At 44.5% G+C, this 17,009-nt stretch overlaps 1 protein-coding gene across 9 annotated transcripts in view; it reads left to right on the forward strand.

Annotated features, from left to right (window-relative positions):
- The window catches only part of HDAC4 (histone deacetylase 4), a 215,613-nt gene that overhangs the window by 126,596 nt on the left and 72,008 nt on the right, over window positions 1–17,009 (forward strand). For all 9 annotated transcript variants that reach the window (XM_042821990.1, XM_042821991.1, XM_042821992.1 and 6 more), the window contains 2 exons: window positions 4,823–4,944; window positions 15,840–15,971. In XM_042821990.1, the coding sequence (XP_042677924.1) occupies window positions 4,823–4,944; window positions 15,840–15,971 (254 nt within the window). The remainder of the gene's footprint in view (window positions 1–4,822; window positions 4,945–15,839; window positions 15,972–17,009) is intronic.

A 17,009-nucleotide genomic window follows, 5' to 3' on the forward strand; every position in this document is an offset into this window, starting at 1 on the left:
TGTGCAGAGCTAATGTTTAAGGCCTGCTAAGGTGGTGTGAAAGATAGTAGAAGAAATAGGAAAAAATGAATCTAAATCATGGCAACGTAAATATGTATTTTTAAATAACTGATTTTCCACTATTCTTTGTTGAGACTCACAAAGAAATTAGGGGATTTTGGAAGCATTTGAAGGCTCTCTGAGGCATTGTGTTCTTTTTATTTATTTATTTGTTTAAAATGCCTAACTTTAATGCAGAAATTATATTATATTACAATTAAGGCTAGTAAATAAATGCCTTCTTCCAAAATCTTTGCACTTTGGCCTTGGAGAAACATTACCTAGAACTGTCATCATAGATGAATTTAATCAGTTAGAAAAGGAGGCTGTGGATGCCCCATCCCTGCAGGCATTCAAGGCCAGGCTGGATGTGGCTCTGGGCAGCCTGGGCTGCTGGTTGGCGACCTGCACACAGCAGGGGGTTGGAACCAAGATGATCATTGTGGTTCTTTGCAACCCAGGCCATTCTATGATCTGCGATCTGTGTCTAAAAGGGAAAAAAGAAGTTTGGGAGTGGTCTGCGTGCCTTATGTTTTACAGTTTAGAATTAACTGCTTTTTCACCGAGATGCCAGCACTCGGCTGAGTCCAGGTCAGTGGCATGGGGTGTGCTGCAGGGCCAGCTTTAGTGCAGTAACTTACTGAGCCCAGCTGTGCTTTGGGTTTCAGTCTTCCTTCCTCACTTCAAGCAAATGCTGAGACCCTTCTGAACAAGGATACATTCTTTAAGGTTCATTATCTTTAGGATTTTTTGTTATTAATGTGGTGCGTTTTCATCTGAACATCCCTTTCTTGTGGTGCCTCGGGGATGCAACAGGTAGAGCCAGCATACTGACTGTTGCACAACAGGCTAAGCCCCTTTCTTACAGGCTTACCATTCCCTCATCTCCCCTCCATCTGTTTAGTAGCAGGGTTTGGTTTCCAACACAAGACATGGGGAAGGAAGAAGGAGCCTCAGAGGCCTCACAGATCTTTCCAAGGGCATGCTTCAGTGATGAGTTGCAGGCAGATGGGAGCTCGTTTTGCCCAGCCTTTGAGGAGGGCAGCAAGGCTCTGCAACTGCAGATGAGAGTTCTGAGTGTAGCCCTTCGGTTGTTAAGGCACGAGCTGAAGATTTTTTTTGTTTGTTTGTTTGTTTCCCTTCTATTTAAATTTAGAAGAAAACAAAACACACGAAAAAGAGAAAGAAAACCTTTAAATTAATTGTGTATTACTCTTTATTTGTATATCATCTCATAGGTTACCAATTCAGTTACAGGGATATTTACGCACATACTTGTAACGTGATTTAATTGGGTGGTGGTTGGATTTGACACACGCAAACAAGGCTTGCAGAAGATAGATTTGATGCTCCTACTGTGAGCAGGCAAACCAATTAAATGGTAACAGATGCTGAAATAGTCTCTTAAATGACACGCCTGCTTTTAAGCACTTCCTCTGGTATTATTAAGGTTTGCAGTTTCCTTTAAAAAATGTAAAAGCGTTACTTGTAAACAGCAGTTCTCTTAAGGGTCTTGAACACCACAACAGTTCTGCGTCAGTGGCTTTGACATGAAATATGTGCTCTTTGCATGTGAAATAGCTGTTACTGCCCACTAAGATGTGTGGATAATTTACCTTCTGTATCTTGAATGGGCTTGAGCTTCACGCAGCACTGTCTTTTGTCTATAATCGGTGAATATTTTCTAATTAATCACCAATATTAAAGGACGTTGTAGGCAGATGTGCAGGTCAAACCTTGAGATGGAAAGCAGCTAGCTGCAGAGGTCTTGCCAAATGTACTCATGATCCAAAAGATCTACTAAAGGAAAGAACTAGGTAATCATAGAACTATAGAATCATTCAGGTTGGAAAAGACCTCTCAGATCCCCACGTCCAACCCCAGCCCACCCCGCCATGCCCACTGCCCACATCCCTCAGTGCCACCTCTCCACAGTTCTGGAGCACCTTCAGGGACGGTGACCCCAGCACTCCATGGGCAGCTGTGCCACTGCAGCACTGCTCTGAGAAGAAATTGTTTCCAGTAACAAATCTGAACCTCCCCTGGTGCAGCATGAGACCATCACCTCTCATCCTATCGCTGTTAACTGGGAGAAGAGGCCAACCCCCAGCTCACCACAACCTCCCTTCAGGCAGCTGTAGAGCAATGAGGACCCCTTGAGCCTCCTCCACACTGAACAGCCCCAGCTCCTTCAGCTGCTTCCTATTATCTCTCAGAGGCTTTTACAGAGATCCTGCTCAGTATTTGACTCCATGGTATTCAAGCCATTTTGTATACTCTAATATATGCAGCTCCAGTCTAAATGCAATTGTTTGGGATTCTGTGGTGAACTATAATTTTCAGATTATGTTAATGGCAGGCAACAAAAGAAGAGGTTCTTTTGAATTCCGTTGTCAGACTGTCCCTCCTGTGGATTCTGAATCTGCTGGGCAGCCCTCCTCGCAGGAGGTCCTACTCTGGAAGACACTTAACATAAATAAAAGTGACTTACCAGGAGCAAAGATGGAGCATCTCGGGCTCAGCAAACAGGGCTGTTATTTCCCTTGGAAGTTTTCAGAAGTGCTCTTGGGAAGTAGCCACTCGACACAGTAGCCATCGTGAAAGGGAGTTGAACTGAGTATTTGCATGCTAAGGAGATAGAGAGAAATAATTACACGTTAAATTATGCCAACGTACATAAATGTTGCTGTTCTCTGTGTGCAAAGGATTCCAACAGAGACACGCGTTCAAATACATATTCAGTTTACATTGCATGAATATGTTGGAAGTGTCAGACATGCTTTGCTGTGTGCACGGGCTTTGGATGGACCTCGCAGCCCAAAGCACAGAGAATGTGTTATGCAAAAGTATGTACTTCCAGGAATGCCTGCAAACTCGATTTAGTATACAATTTCACCTCTTTCAGGACCTCTGAAATTCCTGAACAGGCATGCAGACCAGTGCATTTTGCTCTGAGCACTGTAGGGTGTTGGATCCTAGTCCTCAAGCAATGCAGTGCATTCATGTTTGCAGAGTGAAACGTCTGTCATTCAGCAGCTCCAGAGCACATCTAAACAGGCCCTTTGAGTTCCTGCGCATTCCCTAACAAAGTGATGAAAATAGCTTCAATGTACGTGATTGTTCAGCTTAAGTCATGATTTAAAAAAAAAAAAAAAAGAAAAAGGAAAGAAAAAAATCCTACTGCTTGTATAGGCAAGAGAAAAATGCGATTGTGTGCCATGGTGGGTTGGAGGGGCTCTTGGCTTGCGTAGCCTGGGCTTCCTGTTTGTGAAACATCTCTCTGTGCAGCCTTCCTACGGTATGAGCAGAGAAAGCGACGTCTGTTTTCAGGAGGGATTCAAATATTTTTCAACGTGGTTCTGTTTTTATTTCAGGTGATGATTAAACAGTGCTGCATATGGGCATTTAGTGCTGCCAGTGTGACAAAGGACACGTGTAGATGTGTGCGAACACTCATGTGAAATGCAGCAGTGTGAGAACACACAATTATTCAGCCTGTGTGTAGGGAAGTTTGGGATATAAAGGGGGGAGGATTAGGAAAGCGCAGTGAATCACGCTGCTTGGTGGGAACTGCTGGTATGAGACTCTATATAGACACTGAACAAACTTTTCAGAAGTGTTTGTGACAGTCACTTAGAAAGCACGGTGTGTTTTTCTGCTGTTTTCTTGAAGGTTGTAACTAGAATCGCTATGCCGCATCTCACCCAACAGCCTCCTTCTGATTCGAGCTTCAGAACGTGCTGCTCAAGGAATCTGATGGACTGGAGAGTCATTTTCAAATTGGGAATGGCTCAATTTCGTTCCTTAAAGAGCCTTTTAGAGCAGAATATTTTAGTCAAAATCTCTGTGAATGCCTGATTGTTAAACAGGGTAGAATTTCAGCTCTTTGCGTCTCTCAGCTAAGTACTTGTCCTGTATTGTTCAATCATTTGAAGAAGTAAAACAGGGTTTAGGTTGTTTTTACTTGAATTAAAACCTGAGATTGCTTGACAGCTGTATGGTTCCCACTTGTATTGCTCAATCAGTGATGTGGCTGCTCTGCTAACGTGGAAACGTGGAGGTTTCCAGAAGACTTTACCAACTGGGGTTCATGGCAAAGCTGGACACAAGGCATTAAGTAGGGAAGGTGCGGCCAACACACATAGGTAGGAGGTTTAGAAAACTCTCTTATTATTTAATATCCTTAGCAAATAGCATGTGCTTTCCTTCCAGCAGCCTGCTCAAACAAAGCTATAAATCACCAGCCTCCAGAAGTTACCTTGGAGGGTGCTGAGTGCTTTGGCCCGTTGCATGCTAAGTGCTGGGGTCAGGGCGCAGCACAGCAGCAAAGCTGCTGTTGGCCTGCCTAAACATGTGGCCCTTCACGTGCTCATCCTCTGTTTGATTTCATCCTTAGGCTTTCTCTCAGGGTTTTATGCAGTGAAGGGGAATTGTTCGTTCATGCTGTAGTTGAGGGAAGCAGCGAGACCTGTGCTTAGCTTTGCAGATAGACCTGGCTCAAGTATGTGCTTAAAACTGTGGTTAAATACCGAAATATGTGGAGCCTTCCTCAGCAGGGTCATTCCAGTACTGAATATTAAGCATATGTTTAGTCTCCTCCCTGTATATTAGCTTTCAGATGATCTTTTAATCGCTTTCTAGTACCTAGAATGAGAAAGCTGGTCCCAAGAGATTTTCCTTTTCGTTGCTCACAGTGGAGCAGAGAAAGTGAAACTGAACTCTCTCCCTCTATGCTTCACTTGTGTTAAATTTCTCCCTTCTCTTTCTCTCCCTGACCATGCAGGAAGACACAGCACAGCTCCCTGGACCAGAGCTCCCCACCTCAAAGTGGCGTATCTGGCACCTACAATCACCCTGTCCTGGGGATGTATGATTCCAAAGATGACTTCCCACTCAGAAAAACAGGTAATGCTCCCATTGATTTTCTGTGTTACCTGCTGTCTTTGCCGTGACACTTGGTCCTTACATTTCCAAAAGAAAGAAAAAAAAAAAAGTGTACGTTGCCAAAAAGCTATATTTCATGGAGCAATTTATTTAAGAAGCACTCACACCACCCCACTCTCCTCTCCCCCTTCCAGCTGTCACTGAGCAAGCAGTGTTAGAGGGAGGCTTTGGTTGTGCAGGCTTGCAGGGCTACATGCAGAAGACAGCTTCGTTGTGTGTCAAAGCTTGTGAGATGTTTTCACAAAGTCAAAACTAATACAGAGATCTGCGTGTCTGAAGTCAAAGTATGTTTTGCTGAGTGAGAAAAGTACCAAGAAAAGTTCATTTCTTCTGGGATTTGCATTTTATATACAAGTTTATACTTTAAATAAATAAAAATGTTTCTGCCAGTCAAAGTGTAGGGACTTCCTGCAAAGGTTTTGGTTCACACCTAGACAGTTATTTCTCAGTTAGGTTTCTCTCTGCATGGTGGCTAAGCAAGTCGGTTATTTCTCAGCTATATATTATGTAAACCAGTTTGTTTTGTTTGGCTGTGGTCCTCAGCTCCATATCACATGCCTTGGCCAACACTGCCTCAGCTTCTAACCTTGCAGGCTTGTGATCCTCAGCAGCCAGCTCCCTTCAGGGAAGAGCCAAGCTGCAACAAGCTCACCCCAATCTGGGGAGCTCTGCTGCTTGCATGGATGATGCACACGGTGGTGCATGTTGAAAATTGCTTCAGAACAGGAAAATAGTCCTGTCTTGACTGAGCTTTGTGTGTCCCACAGGTGCTTCTAGCTATTTCTCAGGTTTGTTTTGTGGACCTTTAAATATACAGGGATGAGCACTGGTGTTAGTGATTGTTGTGGTCAGGAATGGTAGTGGTATGTTAACCAGAACTTTCTATGGATTTACTACAGCCTTTGGTCAAATTGGCTGTCCTAAATCAGTTCCCAGGAGCTGGCTGCACATCCATTTCCTTCCAGGAGAGGCGTAGGTATTCTCACATTTCTTCCCCTAATAGCTGAAAGTCAATTGGGTCTTATGTGTCCTCATCATGATTCTCATTATCTCTTTAAATTGATGTGAAGGTGGAATATTCTATTTGTGGGGTTTTTTTTCTTCTTCTGTCATCTGTCTAGAAAAACATAACACTTGTGAACTGCTACCCTGTGCCTCCTGCCTCCCAGGTCTGTGCCTTTGAAGGCATTTTATGAGCTGCTTCCACACCATAGTACCTGTACTGCTGGATGGATCTGTAGATGGTTTTCCCAGTCAGTAGGCACGCTGGGCTGGGCGGCAGGTACAAGAGACATCAGCTGCACAAGAATCAACTTAAGATGGGAAAGTCCTTCCCAGGGTGAGGGCTCTTCCTGTGCACACCCTGTGCCTTCAGGGTAAGTGACTGACAAGAAAGCAGGCCCTTTCTACAGGACTCCAAGGGCAGAGAGGGAAAAGAATTTGCTGAAGTGTAGAGCGTCCTCTAATCTCCATTTCTAGATAATGACAAGCCAAACACTGTGTTAGGTGCAGCATCTGCTGCTGCCTAGTCAGTGTTGGAGACAGCCAAAGTGGCGCTGTCTGGGCCTCAGGACTTGTCCTTGCATGGAGGAGATGAGTGCTGCTAGAGGGCTGCCCTCAAAGGAGATTTCTTTCAGTTCTGGAGCTGTCAGCACACAAAGATGTGCTTTGCATACACATCTGTCAGGAAGAAGGAAGACTGGTCCTGGGCTGCTAGAATCCACTGATGCCGTCTGCTTCTTCTCTGCTGAAGGCTGTTGGTCTCCTCTGGAAATTCACAGCATGTCCTCACAAGGAAATGTCCCTTGGCATCATATGCTTGTGGACAGCACGAATCCAAAGACCTTTCTGCTCTTTTGAAACCAGAACCTCCACTTTGGGGGAGCGCACATTAGCAACCCCATGGCAGAAATGGTCTTTTATCAAAAGCCTCCCTCTCTTTAGGGCCATTTCTTGCCAGTTTTACTTTGAGAATAGATCATCCTTCTCACTGCAAATGCTCTAACAGTGGATTTCTGCAGGAGTGTCTGAACATACTCCTGTTGTTTCCTAGACTGAGTTCTGATTAAGCCTCTTGCTGATAAAACTGCTGTTGGACAGAGTGAATTAAAGAAAATAAACGTACCTAATGGCATTATTAAAAATCATTGTTGTTTTAAAATAGGAGGATAGTTAGCTGATTTTGTTTTTCCGGAACACCGATGCTTATTCCTTGTGGGCACTGGCATTAATCTTCTGGGGATTTGTATGCAGCGCATGCAGGTTCCCTTGCAAGGTTCAGAGGAGACCTTTTTTGTTGTTTTCTTTTATTTTCTTTTCAATGTAACAGCAGTTCAGACTCTAACACAGTGATATCCTGCAGAAACTCCATTGCCAAGAATGTTAAGTTGCTTGGACTCCTGAACAGCCTGGTGTAAACAAAAGGCAAGGAAGGCTGGAGCCCATCCTAAATAAAGTTCTTTATTACAAGTGAGCTTTTCAGATTTTTGGCACCAGTCAAAACTCTGGCTTTGTATTTGTAATTTAAAACCGCCGTATCACGTAGTCCAATTTTATTAAATTAGATTAAATATTTGCAGTTCAAATAACAGAGTCCATCGCAGCACAGTTGTGATCCGCGGGGCTGGCATCAATCCAGTGTCATTGTTAGGGACGGGGGGACTCGGGACGCTGCAGGAAGGCACTTGGAGCAGTGATTTCTGCTAGGGTACATTTCTGGAGTTGGCAGCACGTTCTGCATGTTGAGAAATTGTTCAGAAAGAATGAACCTGTAATTGCAGTGGGTTTAAAAGTGCTACCCTTCTTCGCTCTGATTACTTAAAGCACTGCTACGTGGAGTGGTGTATAGCAGCCCTCTGTGCACCCCTGGGGATCGCCTGGTAGTGGAACACTCAAGTGTGAATGTTGCATAAGAGACGTGATCGGCTGGCCACGCTCTCTTGAGTAAAAGTACATGTGTGCGTGAGCAGTGTCCTGAGAGTGCTTGGAAACAGTCAGCATGTGAAACAGCGAACACTTGCAGCGTGCTCTTAATGCGTCCTGCCACCTGAAATCCCCCCCTCCGGTTTGTTTTATCAAATTATGTCCCGGTTTGTTGGCTGTTCAGGTTCTGCTTGAGGTTGTTGTGCTGCCAGGCTCTGGCTGGTGCAGTTACCAATGGCCTCAACTTGCACTTAGCCTGGCTGCAGGGTGTGTTTCACTGAGTTCTCTCTAGCTGAACCCTTTGTGGCCTTCGCTTCCTTAACTGAACCAAGAATAGTTCAGCTGATGCCATTCATGCTTTTCTCCTTTTGCTTTAAATAACTTAAGACAAGGATTTCTTATTTCCCCACTTGTGTGGTTTCCTTAACTACGTATATGCATGCTTCCTTTGCTGTATGCATGATCTTGACATGCTGTTAATTAGGAAGCTGGAATGACCTACATCACAGGGATTCGTGAAAGACTGAAGAGCATTGTTTAACTTGTGAACATGCTTTTTCTTTTGCTTGTGTGGGGTTTTTTCTTTGCTTGTTTTTTAACGTGCCATGCAGGGTTTAGCCATCAGACACTAGCTTTCCTTCTGGAGTCTGCAAAGGGCCAAGGATTCCTCACATTACTTGGGACTTGACAGCTAATCAGGATTTCTAATGGAAGCCACAGCATTTCAATTAGCTGTCACTGAAATCAGTGGTTTTGCCAAGCACAGCACCTGCTAGACTCGCCTGGCCAACATGCATTCAGCTCTCTGGGATGCATGAACTGGAAACATCTCCCTGTCTGTGCATCTATATTTAAACCTGACACCCAAGTGGGGAAAAAAGCCATTTCTTCAGCAAGCTTATAAAAGATGTTCTGAGAAACTGTAAGCATGAATGTGCCTGCATCCGCAGGAGTCATCCAGGCAGGCTGTGAGGTGAGGCAGGCCCAGGTCTCGCTGTGGTTTTGCTTCTGCTGTTGGATAAGGAGCAAGGGACAGCTGCTTGGTGTGCTTGGCTCAGACCTTGCACCCACTGTCCCCGTTCTGTGGAGAATCCAAGGCTCTGGCTCCTGCTTTTTGCTTTGCCTCCAGCCTGTCTGCTGGCTGCTTTGGCATGGTGATGATCAGGATGAGCATGGAGATCTTAGAGAGGCAAGGGATTCCTGTGGTCCCACGTGTGTTTGCGCTGCAGAACCATGGAGTAGCATCTCAGGGTGTGAATTTCCACTATTTCCAAAGCCAGTCTGAATGTAATGCCAGACTGGGAGCTTACAAAGACATCTTTGGCAAGTATCTGTCTCTCAGTTTCCTGGCTAGGTAGTAAATGAGCATGTGCATGTGTGTGGTGTGTACTTGGGGAGAAGCGACAACTGGGAAGTGTCACAGGCCCCTTTTTCAGCTCCTGTTCGCTGAGGACCAGGCAAAAACAGGGATCCTGCACAACAGCTCGATTCCCAGCAATGCCTCTTGACAGACGAAGGAGAACTGGGTGTAGGTCAAGTACTGTGTCTTGGGGCTTGTGGTAAAAGCAAGCTGTCCTTAACCTTCACAGCCCACTTTCTCCAAGGAGAAGTTTGTGGCTCAGCATTGTCAGGGCCTGGCTTGTGCATCTCTGCACTGCAGTGACTTCCTTCCAGGGACAAAGCAAGGCAGCAAACTGGGAGCTGCTCCTTGGACTTCCCCGTGGGTAGCACAGGTGGAAGGCCACAACGGCTGCTTGTTTTCTTGTACTTCAGCAGCTTCTGGGAAATGCCACAGAGGGAATCTGAGAAACACATCACCCGTGCTGATCCCAGCAACCACTTCAGCTTTCAGCCCTAAAAGGGAGCTAGGTGTTGTGGTGCTGGATCAAGACAGATGCTGATGAGGAGTATAAAGGAGAAAGGCATCCATCATCCCACCCTGGGCAGCCCAGTTCAGTGGGTGGCAGTTCAGCTGTTGAACTGGATGGACTTAAAGTCCTTCCAACCCCAACATTGTGTGGTTCTGTGATGCTGTTGGTTTCCTTGCAGTGTTGCTGACGCACAGGGTTGTTGGAGCTAAGCAGGTGAAATTGTTCTGAGCCTGTACTTAGAAACAATAAAGGGCAAAATGAAAGTCCATAATTAATATACTGTATTTGTCAAGAAAGGCACAATACCTCTGTGAGTTCTGATTTTGGAATGTTCTGAGTGGTTTGTTTTGTGACAAAGATTGTTTAGAGGAAAATAGAGTAGGCTGAAATCCTGGTGTGTAGTGGGAGTGTAATTTAGAGAAATCTTTGAGCTTTATATGGCATGGAGCATCGCTCAAGCTGAAAAGCAGTGTTGCTCTCCACCCACCCTGTCCTCCCTGCCAGTGTGGTTGGGGGTCCTGCCTCCCCGGCCCTGCTCTGCTGTGTGAAGGCTTCTATCTTGTCATAGTGCTCTGCTCCAAATGGAGAACGTCAGTCCAAATCCAAAAATAACTTAATGAAGAAAAAAATCACTTATTGCTGTAATGCTACAGAATAGCTGTTCAGATCAGACCATTGACATTTCAGAGAACAGAACAAAGTGCAGCTGGAGGACCAGCAAATGCTCTCTTTATTCCTTCCATCTCTTCTGAGGGCCTCACTGGCATAATAGGGAATTCAGCTATGAAATGTGCTGCCTGGGCTCCTGCACAGTGCTGAGGTTTGTTTAGAAACCAAAGGAGGGGTCACCCCCTTTTCTTGCTCAGGAGCTCTGCTAAAACAACCAGGGTGCACTTCTAGCATGAGTATGGGGAATCTAAAAAGGGAAAACTGGAGTTCTCATTCACAGCACTTTTGGAGCAAATACCTATATACGTGCCCAGGTTTGTTTATCTTAGGAGTTGCCCGGCATCAGAGTGAGGCACAATGCTGGAAGGACAGGACAAGGAGGTGGAAGAAGGCAAATGGCATTGGGCTGCCAGCAGCTGTGGTCCTCCACTGCCATCTCTGCTGCTTGGAGCTGCTCCCTGCCCTCGTGCCGAGTCAATCAGGGCTCTCTGTGGACAAGCACTGCAGCTTTTTGTGTCTGTATGGAAATTCCATGTTTGTCTCCTTCCCTCCTGCAGAGCTCAGTGCTGTGTTAAACACCTTACTGGAGAAACTCGTACGCTGGACTTCATTTTCTTCCTTCTTTCACTTCCTTATTTCCTTCCACATCTCTTATCTTTCCTTCCACATAACACATCAAATGCTGCAAAGTTGCTGTCTTTATTTAGACTTGGAAAGGGGAAGGCAGAAACAAGATGTGGCATTTCCATGTGTTTGTTTTTCTAGTCCAGTTTTGGCTGTTCACAGTGGAAACCTTTGCAGCACTCTGTGACGCTGCCTTTCTGCATGGTTCTATAGTCAGGCAAATGATAGTGAAGCTGTAAAAAAGTGTGAACGTTGTGTGCTCAGCTTAATGAAGCCTCCTTTGTACTGTTCATATGCTGAAACTGCTAAGTTTCAGCATGAAGAAATGCCAAGTATTAGCCTTCAATAAGTTTTCATTTTAAGGACACAACCTTCCACAAATATACAAAATAGCCTGTTCACAAAGCTCTTTAACAGTGCTTGTGCCAGCACACAAGAGAAAACTCTGCAAATATCATCTCTAGCCCTTCTAATGCATCTGCATTCCAAGATGGACTCTTTCAGGTCATGCTCCCTAGCATGGTACCTAGCACACGAAAAATTGAGTTTGTTTCTGCAGAAGATCCAGGTCTTCTTGTTCTCATTTTCCTTTCTAGTTCAGGAATTTGCTGCTGCTGTTTGTGCCCTGTGGTACCTCTCTCCTCTGGGTATGTTTGTCAAGGATCAGATGCTTCTCCTCCATACTGGTGTCTGCAGGGATTGGAAGTCAAGAATGTGAGCACCCTTGTGCTCCAGAGGGATCATGGTGAAACAGTCCTGTGGCTGTTGAAGCCTTTTGCTCGGCCACTGGTGAATTTTGCCACTGCCAGCTTTACCAGGTCCTTCTGACCAGCTGAGGCTGATCCAGTATTTTTGGGGAGGAGAGGCAGACTCTAAATTGCACAAGCTGTGGTCCCTCCTACCTAAACAAAAGATCATTTGTCTTCATTAAGACTCCGTGTTGTGCAAAAGGCCTGCTTCAGACAGGTTTCTCTGTTCCTCTCCTTTGTTTAGCCATGGGGTAACCTGGACTCTAGAATAAAGTGACAAGGTAATTGTGTTGGCCTTTTCCTGACTGCTGTGGCTTGGAATGTGGTTTAAAAAAAAAAAAAAGAATAGCCTTTCTCAATCCCAGCCTCCAAAATTAAGATATGCGAGGAGTGGAATTAGAGTTTTCACGGTGCATTGTTTGCTTTTTTTCGTAGATGTGTAATGGGAACAGGGCAAACTCTGCCCAGGATTTTGTGTTTTTAACTTGCAGAGACTTAATGTCAGATTAGTTCAGCAGCTTAGTGGATGCAGTTCCAGGAAGAAAACAATGAGAGTGACATAAATGTTGGAGAATTGGATTACATGAGTCCTGCTGCAGTAAGTGAAGTAAAAGAGGGGTAACTTGGGTTTGAGTCTGTGAAAACTAAAGAAGCTTTTGGCCTGTGTTCTAATTATTAATTTACTCAGAGAAAAACAAAATATTCTTTGAATAAACCCCTATTATGGGCCAAATTAAGTATGTCACTGCTTAAGAAATCCCACTGGCTTCTCTGAAGCTGACTCAGACTTGGCCCTGTGCTTCATTTCTTTGCTAAGCAGGAATCAAACTGATTTCTTAATAAATTCACAACGTTTGTTTAAAATACTTCACCACCTGAAGCTGTAAAAGACCAGTATGTTTTGGGTTTCAATTGAAAGTTCTCCACGTTACACTCGTTAGCAGTCACTGGGAACAACACTTTGGATGTGAAGCCTGAAGGATGAGCCTCAAGAGGTCCTCAGTGGATCTGGGGTTATTGAAAATTGAGTTTACTGGTATTGATAGTTGTGTGTCATAGAATTGGAAAAGACCTTAAAGATCATCAAATCCAACCACATAGCATAGCATAGCCATACTACCCTAACAGCAGCATGGAATCATAGAATTGCTCAAATTCGTATGTCACCTAAATTCAGAATTTATTCTTCTGAAGGACAGCTCTCTTTGGTTTAAAAACTGTAGTGGTTTAGAAGCCACGTGAATAAGCTGAAATTACTGTTCTGAGTTTTGGAAAAGCCTCTTGAAAACTTTCTCTTTAGTTATGAAATGTGATAGATGTACATTCTTTGAACTGGAGGCTGTTCTGCACTGCCGGTGCTGAGCCTTAATTCCCTCGCTTTGGGTTGTATAACACCCAATTAAAGGCATGTAGGGATTATGCTTTCTGAGGTCTCGATGACATGTTAGATTTGGGATTATATTTAGGAGAAAAACTCAGAGTTCTATCACGGAACAAAGGCAGGGATTGTATCTAAACGAGTGTGGTCCCTAAGTAGACATTTTGTGTTTCAGAATTTGATCCTCCATCTGGGGGAGCAAAGCAGGAGTACACAGGATACTTCAACCCGAAAATGCTTCTGTCTGGCAAATTATCACATGCCATTTTGTCCATAACTTCTCCCTTTTAGGTTTGCAATGCTGTATGTTTGTTCCCTTCCTTCTACACGGATGGATTTTCTGTTGTGGCTGCATGCAGGGGGCATATCTGGTAATGCTTGGTAAACTGTGATCCCCAGATCCGTCCTTCCTGACGTTTTTTAAGGTGTTTCCAATCCATTCATTCTCTGTGCTTGAGAATCATACAATTACTCATCTGTTCCCAGCAGCAGACGTACGTCAGATGAATGCCATGCACAATATAAATCGTGTGTGAATGAAATTTACACCAAAGTACAGTTTATATTGTCATGTTTTTCTTTGTCAGAAGATAGATCCTTGCAACAGCTGTGGCACGGGCTTATATTTCATTTACTAGCTGGCAGTGTAAATGTGTCTAAAATGGAATGGATCAGCATCTAGCTGTGACACATTCCCATTTATTCTTTAAGATCTCGATAGTAGCATCTCGATGGTTACTAATCAATGATACTTGCAACAACTTTGAAGCACGTAGCCCGAGATACTGAACTCCCTCATGTCCAAAGACAACTTTAAAAATAATAAGGCCAACTTCGGCTTTGAAGAGAATTTCATACAGGAACTAGTCAGAGCACTCGCTTGTACTTTATCTAGTCCACTCCTCTAATTTTGTCCTCCAAGCAAATGACAGATTTGCATTCAGCCTCCTGCCATTGTATATGCAAATGTCCTATAAGATGATTCTCTCCTTTGCTAATGCACTTCGTACTGCATTTTAAGCATCATGTTCATGAGTGACACTTTTTTTAGCGCTTCCTTTATCTCTTACTGGCATTTTTCTGTCCCAAACAGTCATGAAAAGCTCTTTTTTTCCCCTTCCCAAAGTTTCATCAAAGAACTGTTTTGATGGCTTAACTTAAAGCATTTGATCTTGAATTCATCAGCTTCTGATTTTTGAGCCCTGCAATTAACACGGTTGGTCTTGATCTTTTACATGACCTGGTGGTCAAAGCCAATTGTAGGGAAATACATCCGCAGCCAGACTTAGTTAATTCAAATCAGTTTGTAAACCCCATTTTAAGTCTTCTAAAGAAATGCAGATTATTGGCCTGGGAGTGCAGGGAGCTGAGTGCGTTGGTAGTTAATGGCAAGAGCACAGGATTTGCTGGTTCAAAGGGATTAAGCCGCCGAGTTGTTAAGAGATTGAGGAATGGAAAAGATTGGGCCAGTTCACAAATCTCATAACTGTCAGGAGCCCTCAAGCACCAAAGCAGATATTTTGTATACGCTCCGGAGGTTGCAAAGTTTACAGAGAAAATCATCTTGCAGGAGGAATCTTGACTTTAAGGCTTCATTACCTTTGTAAGAACCTGATAAGTACAAAGGTGCTTGGTGTTGCCAGCTGCCATTAGCCCAGAGGTATTAGGGGATCCCAGCAGTTCTGCTTTGACTTTCAGAGAAATGAAATCCCGGGATTTGGGTACAGAAGTATTTATTTAAGAGGATATTTCAGCTGTGTGATGTACACAAAGCAAGACAGACTGTGGTGTCAGCAAACAGATGCACACCCACTCTGGGCAGCCCTGAGTTTTCCAAGTATTTGATGTGTTTTCTAGATACGGTGTTACTCTGTGACCGAGATGATGTAATCAAGTATCTCTCCAAATAAATAAACCTCCTCCTCCCTGCCCTTGGCTTTGCCACTGGCCGCACTCCCATGCCCTTTTTCTCCAGTTGCTGCTGGTGCTCGTTGCATCCCGGTGTGAGGTGCTCTGGGGAGCTGAACCAGTGAGAAAATGTTTGTGTTTTTTGTTGTGGGATTTGATTTGTGTTTTCTCCCCTCCGTCTCTCCCGCTGTCCCTCCCAGGGCCAGCTCTCATCATGGTCTGATGACTCCAAGGGTGTGGGGCTGACCATTGCACCAAGCCATGGCAGGCAGCCTCCCAGCCCCACAGTGTTGCTACCTGCTGACCAAGCAGCAACATCTCAGCTGTCTCGCCTATCCCTGTGTTGATTTTTAGATCTCGTTAATTTAGGTTCCACCTCTGGCCTGGGAGAAAGTTGAGCAGTAGCAGGAAACGGGGGAGGTGAATTGATGCTCTCTGGTCTGGTCCAAATGAGTTCACAGCAGATTGTAAGGCGCTGGAGAGCCAATGCTGCAGGACGGTTATTATTTTTAATTAAAACAGTATTGACTTTCATTATCAGTGAATTCAGATACTGCATAGGCGGGAAACCATTCATTATATTTAGAAGTCACTGCTCCGGATACACAGTATGAAATAACTATTTTTCTTTAGGCTCTGCTGATGCTGAACTGCAACCTAGCTTTCACACTAAGTAACACAGCTTCTGAAATAATACTGACTAAAACACCGTTTGCTCTTCCTCCTTTTGTTCAGCCTCTGAACCCAACCTGAAATTACGATCCAGGCTAAAGCAAAAAGTCGCTGAACGGCGGAGCAGCCCCCTGTTGCGCAGGAAGGACGGGCCGGTGGTCACTGCTCTGAAGAAGCGCCCGCTGGATGTCACAGGTGTGTTGGGCCAACAACAAAAGCTGCAAACTCACTGGAGGTGTCCCTTTCCAAAAGCTGTTCTTGCATCTGGCTGATTTTGCAGTCTGGATCTCGTGTGGGTCTTAACGTTGGAGAAGAGTATGGCGACGGGGCAAGGGGTGATGGTTTTAAATGAAAGGAGGGGAGATTTACATTAGATATTAGGAAGAAATTGTTCACAATGAAGGTGGTGAGGGCCTGGTGCAGCTGTCCAGAAAAGCTGTGGGTGCCCCATTCCTGGCAGTGCTCAGGGCCAGGCTGGATGAGGCTATGGGCAGCCTGGTCTGTGGGAGGTGTCCCTGCCCATAGCAGGGGCAGGATGGGCTTTGGGGTCCCTTCCAACCCAAGCCATTCTGTGATTCTATAATAGTTCACTAGTGGGTGATGCAGGTGTGTGCCAGCAACACAAGTTCTCAGGTACCCATCTAGAGACAGCATTACCAGCACAGTGACCTTTTTTTTGAGTTACAGTTAACATACGTAGACAGATACAGATGTGCCACAGGACTGCTGTTTTTTTCCTGAGCATTTCTCTGATCTTCAGCAACTGGTATTTGAGAAATAAAATTCTCCTAATATACATGGGGAGGCCATAACTCATAGCTGTCTTTGTCCAGCAGTAAATGCTTTACAACCTTGGGATGTTTTTGGATTTGGGAAGATTGCCATTTTTCCTTGTTAAGTAATTATGTTGCAGTTTTAAAACATTTAAGGCTTTTTTACTTAGTATATATATAGCTGGTATTTTTGACTGCGTATTTACAGTTCCTTGTTGAAAAACAGTATTCTTCTGAGAGTGAAATTTGTAAAGAGGGCTCTGAATAAACTGGTTTGGATAGATCACTGTAAAGTTAATTCTTAGCACCATCTAGGGATGCCTCTGTGTAATACAGAGTGTGTAAAGCAGTAATGTGACTGCTTTTTTCTTTCATCTGGGTTTTAAGGCACGCTATCATGACTCACCCAAACTCCAACTGAGCTCTCTTTAGGTTTCAGGAGGTCCTGGGGCTCTGTGTC

Source organism: Centrocercus urophasianus, unplaced genomic scaffold (genome assembly GCF_019232065.1).
Source record: "Centrocercus urophasianus isolate 14NV4802_14NV808 unplaced genomic scaffold, USGS_Curo_1.0 seq_20, whole genome shotgun sequence".
In the NCBI taxonomy this organism is placed as follows: Eukaryota; Metazoa; Chordata; class Aves; order Galliformes; family Phasianidae; genus Centrocercus; species Centrocercus urophasianus.